Here is a 15,988-nt window from a genome sequence, read left to right as displayed (position 1 = left end):
TGCAACTCCCCATTTTGGGAACTAGGCAAAAATTTAAAACTTGTCTTTAATAAACTTGTAAGTGGCTGATATGTACAAGGCTAAGAATATATATATAAGCATATAATTCCGTTTGAACAAATGTTTCCCGATAGATTCCCATTTCACTAAAACTCACTCAAAATAAAATAATCCAGGAATAAAAATTTGTAGACTTGTGAGATTATATAATGACTCCATCCTATTCTTAGTAGGAAAGGATAGCTAAAGTTTAAAGAATCACAGATCCTTAGACAAAAAACTTGCAAGAGCTGAAGATGCTTAACTTGGTAACGATAAAGGAAATGGGGTACTTCCTACCCATCTTGAAACACTGCACTTGCTGGCAAATTTCTTTCATGTATCAGTGATGCAAGTCCACACAAAGCAACAGCTGCTTCATCCTGAAGACCAGGAGGCACAGCCCAGCTACACCTCCCTGACATTCCTGTGTAACCTACACAAGACAGCCTACCGCGTGGTTATAAGGGCAAAGAGCAGCGGGCAAACACGGAGAGATGACTTTTCATTCTGACTCTCAAAGCAACTCATTCCGCATGGGTCACCCCCATCTCTGCCAGCCCCTAAGGTAGGGGTGACAAGAGCACAACTTCAGATTTCTAGGAAATGTGCTGCTGACGGACTGATGTGAAAATTCCTCCTCTGAACAGAGAAAGACCATGTGTTTACAGCGATGCCATGTGTTGCACTGGCCCTCAGCAAATCCTGAGGTGACACCAGAAACAGCCCAGCAGCCACTTCCACCTGGGGAACTGACCTAAAAAGTCCCCTGATCCTCTGGTTGCTGTAGGTGCCTGCACCATAGAACTATGGAAATGTTTGAAGGGGAGACAATATGATTGTGTTCATTTATCAAGGAACTGTTTAACCATCTTTTTTGTTTTTAAGGTAAAGGAGATGCAATAGATTTAAGAAAAGGAATCTTGGGCTGGGGATTTAGCTCAGCGGCATAAGCGCCTGCCTTACAAGGGCGCAGTCATGAGTTCGATCCCTGGTACCAATAAAAAAAAAAAAAAAGAAAAGAAAAAAGAAAAAAAGAAAAGGGATCTTAACACACATATGTTGATTAGGCAAAATGCATAGAATACTAATACTTAATGTTAAATAGAGTTTGTACACATTTGTGCTATAAAACCTCAAGGCATGGATTTAGAAGGAAAATGTTATGTTCTCAAAAACTTTTAAATTATTACTTTTATTTCAATAAAAAAATAACAAAGGACAAAGTCACTTTTTTATGCCATCTTTCATCAGAACTAAAAATAAAGTAAGGATTTTAATGAATTGGGTGAGAAGGAATTAATCTTCTAAAAACACAGCAGAGTACAAAATGTTAAGTTTCTTAAGTCCTGTATTCTCAAATTCCAGCTCAACTTCTAGGAAGGCTTAAGAAAATAAAGCAAATCTTCAGGTTAACTGAAGCAGTTAGTGACAAAGTTCTGCTTCTAGGCAGAGACCTTGAATGAGTTTCAATTTCCCTCAGCACGGTACCTTGCAGAAGTGCTGCAATGGCAAGGAAGAACCCAGGCACTGGCAGTTAAAACAGGACCCTAGATACTTAGAAAAAAAGAAAACCACTTCAAATACTATCTTAAAAACTTCTTCAGAGCTGGGGACTTAGCTCAGTGGCATAAGCGCCTGCCTGGCGAGTGCAAGGTCATGAGCTCGATTCCCGGCATCAAAAAAAAAAAAAAAAAATCTTAAGAGAGAAGTAAGAGAACAAAACCTGGATGTATTTCTTACAAAATCCACATACATGCCCAGAAGATCTCTCTGTCCAGGGTGGGATCATGAGGCAGGGAAAGAGGCGGCAGGTGTTTACAGGTGGCCATAAGGAGGGGCTGTGCGTCTCTGGCATCCTTTAAGGAACTGACCAGCTGTGCAGGCAGCTGAACACTCAAGAGAACTTAAGTGCGGTCTAACAGTTTGTAACCAGCAACTGATGGGAAAGTTCCTCCCAGTGGGGTCAGGAGCTCAAGCGCGGGGCAGGACCTTCTAAAACGCGACTGTACTTTCCAGGCCCAACAGCCCTGCTGGGGTGAGGTTTTCTTGCTTATTTCCATCTCTCACTAGTTCCTATAATAAGACTCCAAATCTTCATTACATACAGCAGAGGTCAAGCTTACTCAGCTTCCCCTGAAGAATAAAAAACTTGGATACTGGAATCAAAGAGTTTGGTAATTATAGTGTTTCTTCCCTTGTCAGACAGGGCTTTACTTCACAAAGCTGGATTCTGTTCTGTCGCTCTCTGAGGGCTGTAGAGTGGTGGGAATCTTCGTTTCAGATAGGAGGTTCCCTCCAGCGGCCTATCCACCGGGACAGACTGCTGGCTGGCAGTCTGGTTTCCACCCTGTCACAGGCACATGTGAAGGCCACCTATGCCCCAGCCATATCTGTTAAGTGTTCAGTGTCTTGGTTCTGGCATTTTTTCTTTAACAAACTCAGTGGTAACCAATGAGATTACCTTAAAGTGAGCATGTTACCAAAAGAATAGCTTGATTGCAGTGTCAGAAGGTTGCTGCACAAAAGCATTAGATCTGCAGGTTTGGATACTTAGCTAGCTTGTGCCTCTACAACACCTGCAACATTTAAAGATTACATATTTTATAATAAAGAGCTTCTAAAGTTTGTTTCAGATTCTGAGGTCTCTGGGGATATTAAACTGAAACTAGAATTCAGTTAACATTAGCATAGATATAAAAATGTAACATGTAAGATGGGAAATCAATAGAAATTCTTGCTTCTATCTTGTTTTATGCTTACTGATAGTACGGAATCCTCTTTCCAAAGTAAAAAATCCTAAGAAGCCCTGGAACTTCTGGAGCCTCAGCTCTCTGTCAAGTGCAAAAGAAAAGGTTAAGCCACAGCTGAGGACTAATGAAATGCTCTAGTATCTAGTAGTTACAGTAGCATCTGTGCAGCTGCACATCTGTCTGAACACACGTGCCTAGAGGCAAGTCTGCATGGAGGAAACCAGTCGTATGCAGCAAACACGAAATAACACATTTATAAAAACTAGAGACCTAACATGAATAAGGAAATGAAAACTCTTCCTCTAGGTTAAGAATTGTTCAATCCTTGTTTCTCACATTAACTTAAGCTTTTGGTGGAGGACTGTATGTGTGTGCTGCTTTAAAAGACATAGATACAAAATCAGAATTAGTAAAAGTTGTGTCTTGTTCTATATTACTACCCTTAGGACATACCGTTTAGGCTGAATCAATGGAAACAGAAAAAATGAAAGGGGTAAAACTAGGAGCTCAACCTTGTTGGGAACAAAAGTAACCCCGTCTCTAGCTCACGTATTAAGCTGACCTGGCCCAGTGCCCCAGGAAGACCCTTTCAGATGATGTAAGCAAGGCAATGCTTTCAGCAAGCTGTCTTCTTCTAAACGCAAGAGGAGCCTTAACATCAGTCTCAAAATGAGCCCTAGAATCCAGCCTAAACTGGGACCAGAGAAGACCAGGTGGAAGAGGATAGTAACCAGTCCAATGTGGCAGCTCTACACTGGCCAGCCCAGAATTGGCTGATGCTGGTGCACCCGAGCTTTGACCTCTCACTTTAGGAATCAGGGCAGCAAGAAACGAGCACATGTACTGGTCTTCGAACTAGGCAGCAAATCTTCCAGGAAGGAAAAAAAAAAAAGAGTATCTAATTCTGGTGATGAAGAGTAAAAAAAAAAAAAAAAAAAAAAGAGTATCTAATTCTGGTGATGAAGAGTAAAAGAAAAAAGAGTATCTAATTCTGTAGCTGATAGAAAGGAAAATGGTCTTTTCTCTCATGAAAAGTACCCTATTACAGCATTAAGGCAAATTTTAAAGAAAGGCCAGATCATGTTTGTGGCTCTCCCACATACTCAGGATACAAAAACCTCACCCTCCCTCTCTTCGGACACCCTTCAGTACTGTCTCAGAGATGAAGGCATATGTGGTCTAAGCTGACAAACATCTAGCTCTTGGGGATTCTGGGTGACATACTGTGGGTCAGCTTAACAGTACGGCTTGTATCAGATGGCTTTTCAGCATTATCATCCTTACAGGTCTTAGTTTCTTTCATTTGGTTCCCTGTGCATTCTCAGACAAGACAGCCAGGTACTGGTCACTAATATCCTATGAGGGCAGACAAAATTTTTCCAGGTGCACACTGGGAAATTTACACCTACAGTTTCAAGGACTTCTGGCCAATCACCCAAGGGCCAGAGTCTCAGGACACAGAACGCCCTTTGCAACCTCAGAAAACTGTACCTGTCATCAATCGAGTCCACCTTTTCCTGGATGCGATCTGAGTTGATGTTCCCATCGCTCACCAACCTCCGGCCTGTCTCCACAACAGCGTTTATTTTTTCCTCATTGGCGTCCATAGTAGTCATGAAGTCTTCTTGTTTTTTAATAGCTGCTTCTGCTCCTTCCAGAGTGGTGGGCATTTCAGTATGAGCCAACACATACTCCTTATTTTAACAAAGGGAAAAAAATCATAGCAGGATGATGTATAATAACAGAACTCTTTCCTATGTTCACTTCCATGCGACATACTTTCCAGCAACCACTTCACTGCACTTAATGTGACATAATCTATACAATCATAAAATTAAATGTTCAGAGACAAAACGTTGCAGAGGTACACTGTAAGTCACTGACTTTCCCCTTTTCTTTCCATCTATCTGTCTGACTATCCTTTTGAGACAGGGTTTCATTATGTAGTTCATACTGGCTTTGAACTTACTTTGTAGCCCTAGGCTGGCCTCAAACTCATAATCCTCCTGCCTCAGCCTCCCAAGCGCAGGGATTACAGGTAATCACCACCACGCCCAGCTGACTTTTCCTAAACATTTAAACACCCTGGCACACACACAAAAAAGTACCTAAAGATTTGTCCCTCAACCATAAAGTTTCTCTTCTCTTATATTCATGAAGGCAACTGAGAAATCCATCAACCACCCCTATTTTGGCAACTATCCTCAGATGTTTCTGACCTCTGCCTCTGTGTCCTTGGATGAAAAGTCTTGATCTCTCTAACCTTTAAACTGCATTAATATCTCGCTGAATGATGCCATTTCAATAAGATATAAATACCATGAACATTAGATGTCCTCAAAGTAGGTGAAATGGAACCATATTGTATTTTGTAGGCCACAACAGTTTTCCTAGAAATCTTCAACTCTTGCCCCTACAATGTGACAGATTTTAATACCTAAGAATCAGGGAAAAATATCTATCTCTATACTCTCCACCTGCTGCCACACAGGCACTGTTTGAGCTCCCTTGGCCAAGAGGTTTCAAAGTGCAGCCAGGACCCACTCTCCGGGAGGAGCTGAGGCAGTGTCACATGTTACCTGGTTGTTAAGAAAGGCTTCAGCCTGCTTTGTGTCCCTGAGGAACTGCTGATAGGCGTGTGACTGTGAGAGGAGATTCTGCCTGTTCTCCCACATTTTGTGAAGCTCATTCCATCCAGTGTCCAAGGCCTGCAGCCGCTGCCGCAGAAACATGTACTGGGCATCGGTCTGTCCCTGGGTGACCATCTCGCCCATGTCCCTCATCTTTTGGTAGTCTTCCTCATAGTTGTCAATCTCATTTTTGATGTTCTCATGCTGCGTGAGAAGCTTTTCCGCTTCAGTCAGGGTGTTGGGCATGTCCTCTGAGGCAATGGCTGTCTGCGTCCTGGAGAGCCAGGACTGGAAGTCATCCAGGTCTCTCAGGAACTGCTGCAGCTTGCTGGCCTCTCCCAGGGAGGCCTCCCGGTTCTTCAGGGTGGTCTTCATCTCTTCCCACACATCACTGATCTCAGCCAGCCGAGACAGAATGGCCTGAGCCTGGTCAGGGTGCTCAGACTCCAGCTTCTCTGCCTCCTTCTGCAGGTCACTTAGCTTTGCCTCAATGGCCACCAAGTCCCTCTCCATGCCGGTCAGCTTGCGCTGCAGAGCCATGACGCCAGCCAGGTCGTTGCCTAAGTCCTGGGTAGACTCGATGACCTTGGTCTTTTCCCGAATCCAGGATTTGGTTTCGTTGCACTCGAGGTGGTAGTTCTGGATACTCAGAGCAGACAGAAGAGCATCTTTCTTCCTGTCAACCAGTTCTCTGAACTGACTCCACCTGTGAACGCAGGGCACCAGAAAGTAGCATGAGAAGGGCTGAACCCCATTTAATACCCAAATGAACAGTGATGGTTGAAGCTACATAATTTTTTCCATCTTTGCTTTGACTACATGCTTCCTGGAAAAATCATCTCAATAAATGAACACCAAATCCAAATGTAATCCAGAAAAGCCTGACAAAGAGGGAAGATATAAAGAGTCCCACATGAGCGGTTATAATACATCTGTCCCACAGAGACTGTTAGTGAACTGCTCCTAAGAACATTTCCCAAAAACCAGACTATGGCTACCTTTAGAACTGAGGTCCACCCAACTGACTACTCAAATGTGTTTGTTCATCTGAAAGATAGGACCAGGACAAAGGTCTACCCTGACAGTCAGGATGTTCACTGGCAAACTCAGTTTCAGACATGGCAGAATTCTGTTTCAGAAATCATCTGAAAGGGAACAGTACAAGGGTCACCTTCTACTACACTAAGTGCAGACTACAGCAAGGCCTAACTGGCAAACAGGGAGGGGCAGATGTTAGGCTGACTGGACTCGTCCCCGTCCTGAATGTTGTCACCTGACCTCAGAGCCACTTCCGGCCAAATTAGGATGAGGACGTGTCAAAAAGCAGATGCCAATGTAATGGACATCAACACAGCCAGGCCAGCTCCTGATACCAAGGCTCAGTGAGTGACCCCATCCCCTCGATCCCCACATGAGGTGTCTGTTCATGCTGGCCTCATGTTCACCTCGTGTTGAGTTTGTCCTGCTGGGCTTTGATTTCCTTCTCACTGGGATGGCCGCTGTGCATTAGCTGACGTGCAATCTGGTTCACTACAGCAACCCGGGAAGCCTGGTTGTTCATTTCTGGCTCCAGGCTCTCGAATCTGAAAAGTAATTCAACAGAATGGTCACCTCTGCAGCTACTGGCAGCCACAAGGTGAGGAGCAGCAGCAGTGGCACCCAGGCAGGACCCTGCTCACCTGTGCTGGATGACTTCCAGGTCCTCCAGCTTCTCTGGGATCTGCATATTGTTCAGCCACTGCTCTTTCTCATCAATCCAGAGCTCACAGGCATCAGCCTCACTGAACATCTTGTATAGGGCAAGGGTGTCCTGCAGAGCCTGCTTCCTCAGCCGGGTCAGCTCTGCCACTTCTTTGTACCGCTCCTCAATGCCTGACAGCCTGCCCCTCACATCTGGAGACTCTGCGTGCTCCTGAGGGAGGGCACCGGCTTGCTCGTGCAATGAGTCAATGGTAGGCCGATAGTTAGTGATTTCTTCTGCCACGTCCTTGTGCTTTTTGACCAGAGACTGTGTGGAGTACTCATCATGGCCCACGTCATTGCTGGAGACTATCTTGAGGATGTCCAGCATCCAGGCATCGATGTCGTCAGCATCAGCCTGGAACTGGTGCAGCAGCGAGGCCTCCTCCAGGCGCTTCTTCCGGATGGCGGAAAGCTGCTCCAGGTTGGCCCACTGCTCCCGAATGTACACGATCCGCTCACGGATCTTTTCTGATCCAAAGTGCTCCTCCGCAATCATGTCTTCACCTTCTTTGATGGCCTGCTCGAAGTGGCCACTGCGGCCACTCATCTCATCTTCAAATGCGCGGTGCTTGCTGAGCAGGCGCATAACACTGGTGAGGTCTTTTCCGTAATCATCAGAGGAGAGGATTTTCTCTTTTTCCCGTATCCAGCCTTCTTCTTCTGCCATCTCCCAGAAGAACTTCCAGAGGCGACGGGACTCTTCCAGGCGAGCCCGGCGTTCGGCCGCCAGCTGACAAAGTTCTTGATAGCAGAACTCCATGTGGGCCACGCGGTCTCTGATCACCTGGGGGTCACAGGGCTTGTAGCCTGTTCAACAACCAAGGAGGGAATATAGTTTTTGATGAGAGTTTAGCATAGGCGCCTGGTCATTTATAGGAAGGAGGCTATACTTCATGTGCTGAGTGGCAAGGTCATGTAGGAGATAATGGAGTACCTTCTAAGTCCTAACTGGAAAGGGGGCAGGCAATGACATACATTATTTGTTTTGGCCCAACCATACAAAAAATGATCACTTACAAATCAAAAAGCATGTGAATTATATGAAAGAAGATAAATGCGATTAATTGTTTCTAAAAATACAAAGCCAAAACCTTCTAAACACTCCCTGAGATGCAACCAAACGCGGAAGTCATGAACTGCAGAGTAGCGCCAAGGTGCAGATAAATGTTGGCACCGAGTGTGGTATGTTCATCATCAAAACATCAAGGCACTCAAATTCAAGTGTTGAGAAGAACATGTGCCTATTTTGGACATGAGAGGTAAATTATTTAGAAGACTACTCCATTGCATCTTGTGACATAGAGGCAGACAAACACACTAGGAACTTACAATGGTATGCATCCAAAGCCCTAGTGTCACACGCAACTTACTACTAAAGATGGATCTCTGGGACTGAGGAAGTAATGCTTCGAATGCTCCGTGATTACCTTCCCCATCTGTTGCGAACTTCTGGGCAGAAGCATTGACACCTCTCACGCGCTCTGCTTGGATCCCAATGTCTGCTTCCACCAGTGCATGCTTCTGTAACAGATCTTCCACGCCAAGCAAGTGTTTGCCATAGTCTTGAGAAAGTAATAGCACCTATGCACAAGAGAAAACAGAAAGGAGATGTGTGCCCTGATTTCAGTATCATGGCATCTTTGGACAAGCAGAGAAGGCCAGCAACCAAACTCCTTTCCTTTGAGCTTGTCACTGACCTCACAGCTTCAGGGAAAGACAACAGTGAGCCACAAAACAATGCTGAAAGCTAGCTTCAGGAGAGACATAATAAACTAAGGTTCACCTACCTTGGAGTAAATAAGCTTAGTCAACACTAAAAAGCAGAGAATTAAAAAAAAAAAAAGTGTGTTTGTATGAAGGATTCCAAAATGTAAACTAAGGCTTCAAAAATAAACACGCTACCAGGCATAGTGATACACACCTGTAATCCTAGCACTCTAGGAGGCTGAGTAGGTGGAACACAAATTTAAGTACAGCCTAGACAACTTTTTGGTCCTCAGTACTGACCCTCCCCATTAAAAAATAAATGAAGAAACTGCAGCAACATTATTCCAGAAAGTAAAGGATAAAAACAGGTTTGTTCACTTTGAAATTTAAAGGAGCTGCTTGTATGCTGTTAATCTGGAGTGAATGCTTTTCCTTCCTTAGAAGCACATTCATATGCTTCTATGATACTTACATATAATCAATGGGAGAAAAGTCCTGCTGCAAAGTTCAGAATGCTTCTTTACCAAATAAGACAGCAGAGTCAGGCGCCTGTCATACTAAGCAGACTCCAAGCAATTTCTTAAGTTGAGTCCACTGATAATTTTCTCTTGTTTCTTGAGACAGTCAATTTTTTTTTCTATCCATCGTCCCTTATCCTTTCCAGATTGGATTTCTACTTCATGCATTTCTTTCTTTCTTTTTTTTTTTTTGGTCTTTTTCCTTTTTATCGGTACCAGGGATCGAACTCACGACTGCCTGCTTGCAAGGCAAGCTCTTATGCCGCTGAGCTAAATCCCCAGCCCCCATGCATGTATTTCTGAGAAAGTCCCTGGCTTGACATGGATGTTCTGTGGCTTACACCACAAGACATGAATAGGCATAGGTCTGTGGCACAATGACAGCTCTTTTAACTCGGTGATAGAAAGTTTGGAACCCCATGCTCCAAGCTATCAATAATGGAAGAAGCACAAACCAGCATCAGCAGTCACTAACAGCCCTATTTAATGCTCTGTGTAAGTACTGGCATACTGCAACTTCACCATGACCAGATAAGGCAGACAAGTCAGTGCAAATTTCATTTACAAAGAAACAACAGAGACTCAAAAAGAGAGTAAGAAATTTAGGCAGTAATAAGGTGAGCTCTGGTTGCTGGGGTTCTGGTCTACCAGCCTCCCACTTCCCTGTACCACTTCACACATAGAAGTATTACTCAGACATAGAAAGATCAACAGGACTGAAAACTACTTCAGCTCTGAAGAATTAAAAACAAAGAAAAACACAAATTGATTGATGCCTTACACTGGAATGTAACTAAATTGGATCTAAAATCTAAGTAACAGACCTCTGGCTAATTGAAGATGGTTATCTTTACAATCTTTTTATATATATCTCATTTAAGTATGAGCTACTTGTCTTCCCACTGTTAGAATGGTCCCGCTCTGACTTTACGGTATGAGCATTAGACAAGAGGCATGAGTGTATGCGGAAGGATTAGCAGGTGGGTCCTACAAGACAGGCCTAGTTGGATCAATTCTGGCTTCTGTGTGCTTTTAGTATTACCTTCATTTCATCCATCCAGTCCATAATGTAGAGCATTTCCTGGAATATCTTCTGCAGCCCTAGATTCATCTCGAGGCGCTGCCTTCGGGCCCGGAGCAGCTCCAGCAGGTATTCCCAGAGCCGGATGACATTGTCCTTTCTCGCTGTGATGCGCTTGATGTCATGGTAGTTCTCTGCCTCGAGTTCCCTGGCCACAGCAACCACTGCCTGCACACGCTCCTCATATGCAGCGATGTCTGTCTCAATGGCCTCGTGTTTTTTGGTGGCGGCCTCGACTGCAGGAAGGTCAAATCCAAAGTTGTCCTACAGACGAATTGAATAAAAGAAAACATAAAATAAACCATTAGTTCCAACAATAGAAACAAAAACAGAGAACAGAGACAGTGTCTCCTGAGTCTCCCATCTCATAGGCTTCTGCCTTCCACAGGGCCCCTGAAACTCTGCCTAGAGATCAGATGCTGTCCCCCAAAACAAACCAGTAACTTCTCATTTTACAGTTCATCAATAGCATCTGTCTGATACTGGAGTACACACAGTTTATGTCACACCAAGGAAAAGAAAGCCAGTTCTATTTATGTCATGGCCAGTTCCTCACTGGCTTTTCAAGGGTTAGTTCATTAAAGACAGAGAATGAGGTGGTGGTATTTTTCCTCAAGATGACTGTGATCATTACATACATCAAAAGTATACCAATAAAAATAATTAAAAAAACATAAATGCGAATGGTTCATACAATCTCACTGGCTCAAACTCTGGCTGGGCTACTTCCAAATGTGTAACGAGTTATATAAACAGAAGAGAAAGAGTATTAGAAACGATAAACATCCTCTTCACGGGAAGCAGACAGAGTGACTGGACAGTTAGCTCACCCCAGGGATAAGCCCTGTGCCCCACGGGTCTGGCTGACATTTCTAGACTACCCCAAGAACAGTTTCTCTGGTACGATGAGGGCACCTGAGACACCAGACGCTGGTTTTCACTCAGCCAGGTCTCCCGCATAGCTGCCTTGCGGTCAAATCTGCGGGCAAGCTGTTCCAGTTTCTCCTGTCTGATGAGCTCGTTCCGCAGAGCCAGTTCTCTCTCATGTTCCGCCTTTTCCAGTCTTTCCCAGGCCTGCAGAAATGAAAGAATGGCTTCCTGTAATGTTCAAGGAACACTCCCTGGCTAGAGCCGACAGCTAGTATTTCTCAAAATGACCCAAGAACTTGAAAGGGAAAGCCCATTCCCACCTTCATCCTCATGGACTCTTAAACAATTTTCTCCTAATAGACTCTCATGGGAACACCTCTTCCCCGTCTAAACTTAAATACCTTGTTTCATACTTGTAAAACAAAACAATGCCAGCCATGGTGGTGCACACCCTGAAATCCCTAAGGCTTGGGAGGCTGAGGCAGGAGGATCGCTGTGAATGTGAGGCCAGCTTGGGCTACTAAAGTGAGTTCAAGGCCAGTCAGCACCATATAGTGAGACCTTGTCTCAACAAAAGGGCAGATATGGAATAACTGAATTATAAATCTCATATATGAAAGGAAACAAAGTAATTATCTTAAGTAGCTCATCATATAAAAGATAAATGACTTTACTTAGAAAAAAATTGTATTATGAATTCCAACATTCAGTCCATTGTGGGCCATTTTTTAAAAATTCATGTATCTGAGTATTTCTTTAAAAATCCTGACTGTCCATATTGAACTCATTTCTATAAAATGTCTTATATCACATAAAAAAAAGTCCAAACACTCTACTCAGAGGAGTCTAAATATGTGCATGTGACCACAGAATTTTAGGTTTTTCGAGTTTACAGTTGTAAATTATGGTTATTGTGAAATTCTCTCATTGTAGACATAATAGGGACATAATGGAAATTACCTGACAGCTTTTTCGACAGAAGGAGCCAATACCCCAAGCCTATTGCTCTGAGACTGCAAACACATGAAACAGCATTTTCATTTTGTTTTTCCTATAATTTGAGGCTATTTGAGTTGACTATCTTGGACAGAAGAGAGGTAAACTAAACTCATACGTATCTCATCAAGGAGGCAAACAGTGTTTGTCAGGCTGGTTTGGTAACATCTAACTGCCCTCAAAGTTCCAAAAGACTGGCCTAAAACAAACATTTGCTAGATCCTCTGCCATCCCCGACACTCATCAGCGCAAGCGGGGCGGAGAGATCCTTTCATTCCCCTGCCCTCTTGACAATGAAATCCCAGAGACAGAGCCTGAAGCCTGCAGGAGATAAGGGCCAACACGGGTCCAGACAGCTCTGCCTTACCTTGTTGATATCAGAGATGAGCTTCCCCTCGCGGGGCATGTAGACTTTCTGATTATTGGCCCTCATCTTGCTCTGAATAGTGAAAAGCAGCACTTCCAAGTTCCCCTTCTCTGTAAATCTAAGCACAGACAAAAAGAGTCATAAACTTACTATATCTTGTTTCTTCAAGAGGAGAAATTTATTTTTTAGTGGAAGAAAAAAACATTTCACACAGTTTTAAAAGCCATTTACCTTTGGTCTGAATTCATGTTAGAGATATAGTAGTGGCTTAAGTGTTTGGTCCTTACAAACCTCAGAAAATGCCAAATGTGTTTTGTATTTTTTTTTTTTTTTTTTTTTTTGTGGCTGGTTGGTTGTTGTTGCTGGAGTTTCCAGGAGTGTCAGGTCACACGCTATTCTTTTATTAATCATTTCAACCAAGGTTTAAACTGTAAGTCTTGGACAATGAACAATTTTATTTAGGGAACACATTCAATGATTATTTCATTGAATAATTCTCAATGAGTTTCAAAGAACTGAAAGTCATAGTTTCAGAAGAATAACTTTAGAATTACAGTAAGCAAAAGATAAGGTCCATAATCCTTATTTAAGAACTACAAACTTTAAAAAATACAAAAAAAAAATCAAATTTCATTGGGCAGCAAACCTGATCTGAATTGATATAAAGCAATCTATCATCTTTCTTTATCCAATACAATGTTAATGTTTATGTATTTATTGTACTTGACTATAGGTTACTGTCTCAGACCTGCCTAAGGTCTTACAGTTACAATATATGCATTATGCCTTGTCCTAAAATGTAAAAATTATGGTATTTTGAAAGACATTCAGCACATAGGTTTTGCAGAGGGCCTGAAGACCTGTATCATTTGTTAGGGTTCTAGGTATTCCATACATTAGTGATATATTTCTACTGGAAAAGGCCCAGAAGGTATGATTTATAATAAACTATAGCAACAAAAAGAGTAAGACAGGCCATTGATCAGAGATGAGAGAGGTCAGAAATCTCCCCTACCATGCTAATAGAAACACAATTTGCATCTTACTTGGGTGGTTTCTCCACAGTGCGGTAAGTGTTGAATGCCTGAAGTTGCTGTTGAACGCCAACCAGTGAATTAGCAAATTTGCGATTGTTCAGAATAATGATAGTTTGTTCAATCCACTCAAGAAGGTCGGAGGCAAGTGATTCATACTTTTCAATCATTTTTTCTGTTTCAATAGCATTGTCAAGCACCTGTAAATAAGGGTCATAAAAACAACTTCATGAAAATAGTATCATGCAAGAAAACAGGATTGTAAACCTACGTGAGCACATGTGTGCTTGATGACTGGCTTTGAAATGGTCCTGCGCCACTTTGGCTAATGTATTTTAAACCAGGGAGCGATTTGCTAATAGATATCCACACTGTGGCTATTATTTGTGAGCAGTGACAGAGGAACACGACTATAACTGGTTCTGAAACCACCCAACCTCCCTGGGAAAGATTCTCAATGACTCCTGCTGCCCAACGTCCCAAAAATGGCCAGAAAGCAAAAATGGCTGTTTAGTTTAACCCTGTCTCATCAATTTTCCATGTTACTGCACTGGGAGGAAAATGTCATTTTGTCTGAAATGTTTTGAAAAATACAGAAGAACATTAGCCAAATGAAACGTGAAAAAGCTTAGGAGTAAGGCTGTCCTAAGGCTGAGAAAAACAGTGTTTTTTGTCTGAGATCCCTCTCAACTACTCTCTTAGACCTTTTGGCCATCCCCCTCTCCCTCCTGCTGCCCTCTGAGGAGAGGCTTCCCACTATGTCCCTGTCACCTGGAGAGGCCACTCCACAGTTTTATGTTTTTATTGGCAAACCTGATGAGTGCTTGAAGAATGAGGTGCTCAGCAGCAGCACGGGAGGCCATGGACTCTCCTGCATCTCACAACGTACTCAATTAGTGAGCTCACCTTTCCAATTCGCTTTCCTTCAACAGCCAAGGCCTTCATCTTAGAGAAGTAGTGGTAGTAAGTCACCACGTATGTGATGATAGACTTCTCATCAGGGTGGTCCACACTGATATCTGCAACCCAGAACAGAACCTGCTCAGGATGCTGCCATTCAGGAAGCTACAACAACCTAAAAAACACTGTGTGACAGCACTGCATAGCCAGCATGTTCCTTGAGAGTTGTCATCACTACTCTATTAGTTATGCAGGAGATGGTAATGAAGTCCTATCACCAATCTGTTTACCTTATGAACATACCATGCCTTCTACAGACACACCATGTATGTCTCTCTGCCTTATCCCTGGCCTTCTGCCACCAAACTGGGGCTGTGGTTCTTCAGTCCTCATCTTGGCCTTCAGGACCAAGATCTGCCTTGCTCATTGTGTCTCTGGATATCCTGATCTCCTTGTCATCCACACGCAGCCTGTCATGGAATCCTGATTCAGTCATGGTTCACATCCAGTCACACAACCAGATCTGCAGCAGAAGCTCCTTACTGGGCTTCTCTACTGCCCTGCCCACTTTACACACTGCACAGCCACAAAAACACACTTTTCCTACCTCTAACGTTCTTGAAAGTACCCTTCAGAAAAGTGTAAGGCTTTTTATTCCTCTACCGTCCGATTATAGTTTTCCCTCTTTCCCATCCACCCATGTCTCAAATATTTATCAGGTTTCTTGTTGTAGAGATGTCTAATCCCATACTTACTACTTCTCAGACACCATCTGAACCACTTACTCTTCCCTATTTCCCACACTCTGCAATTATGCTTCTCTGCCTGAAACGAGAGTCCCCAACCCATCATTCCCTACTCTCCTTGAAGGTCCAGCTGGTAAGTTACAATGCAACCATTTCTGATCCCCAAAGCTGTAACGATTGTCTTTTTCTCTGTTCCTTTTGGTGTTTGCCATAAAGTCCAGATCAAGCAGGTATTTTCATTTATTCACAATTTATTTGCTTACAAACTTCAGTCCATAAGGGAAAGAAACCTATCTTAGTCCCTTATGCAACTCTGCCTCCCAAAATCCTAGTGTGCTGTCCTACAAAGTATTGTTTAATAAGTATTCATTAAGAGAGGAATCAAATGAATGAAATGGCAAGACTTCAGTGATGGCAATAATGAGGAAGGCACTTAATCCAGGACAGATTAAGAATAGAACATACCAGACAGTTCTTAATACATTAATATCAAGTTCTTTTTCATTCAAACTTGTGTCTTCATGTCTGCTCTCCATCCAGCCCTATGTGAAGTGAGACCATCACTCTTACTTCAAACATGAGAACAGGACAGCTCAGGGCTTGG

At 43.2% G+C, this 15,988-nt stretch overlaps 1 protein-coding gene across 6 annotated transcripts in view; it reads right to left on the bottom strand.

The window, feature by feature from the left end:
* Sptbn1 (spectrin beta, non-erythrocytic 1) overlaps window positions 1–15,988 on the bottom strand; it is a 202,642-nt gene that overhangs the window by 27,028 nt on the left and 159,626 nt on the right. For all 6 annotated transcript variants that reach the window (XR_010040545.1, XM_063229379.1, XM_063229382.1 and 3 more), the window contains 10 exons: window positions 14,645–14,757; window positions 13,751–13,938; window positions 12,705–12,822; window positions 11,387–11,545; window positions 10,433–10,735; window positions 8,593–8,746; window positions 7,102–7,972; window positions 6,868–7,005; window positions 5,372–6,128; window positions 4,284–4,486 (listed from right to left, as the gene is read on the bottom strand). Coding sequence is in view for 5 of the 6 variants with exons in the window: in XM_063229379.1 (XP_063085449.1) it covers window positions 4,284–4,486; window positions 5,372–6,128; window positions 6,868–7,005; window positions 7,102–7,972; window positions 8,593–8,746; window positions 10,433–10,735; window positions 11,387–11,545; window positions 12,705–12,822; window positions 13,751–13,938; window positions 14,645–14,757 (3,004 nt within the window). In the remaining variant the exon portion in view is untranslated. The remainder of the gene's footprint in view (window positions 1–4,283; window positions 4,487–5,371; window positions 6,129–6,867; window positions 7,006–7,101; window positions 7,973–8,592; window positions 8,747–10,432; window positions 10,736–11,386; window positions 11,546–12,704; window positions 12,823–13,750; window positions 13,939–14,644; window positions 14,758–15,988) is intronic.

The sequence above is a fragment of the Cavia porcellus genome, unplaced genomic scaffold, assembly GCF_034190915.1.
Source record: "Cavia porcellus strain 051 isolate PalLab524CR breed Dunkin Hartley unplaced genomic scaffold, mCavPor4.1 scaffold_18, whole genome shotgun sequence".
Taxonomy (NCBI): Eukaryota; Metazoa; Chordata; class Mammalia; order Rodentia; family Caviidae; genus Cavia; species Cavia porcellus.
The sequence above is the reverse complement of the archived record's forward strand: the minus strand, read 5'-3'. Positions and strand labels throughout refer to the sequence as shown.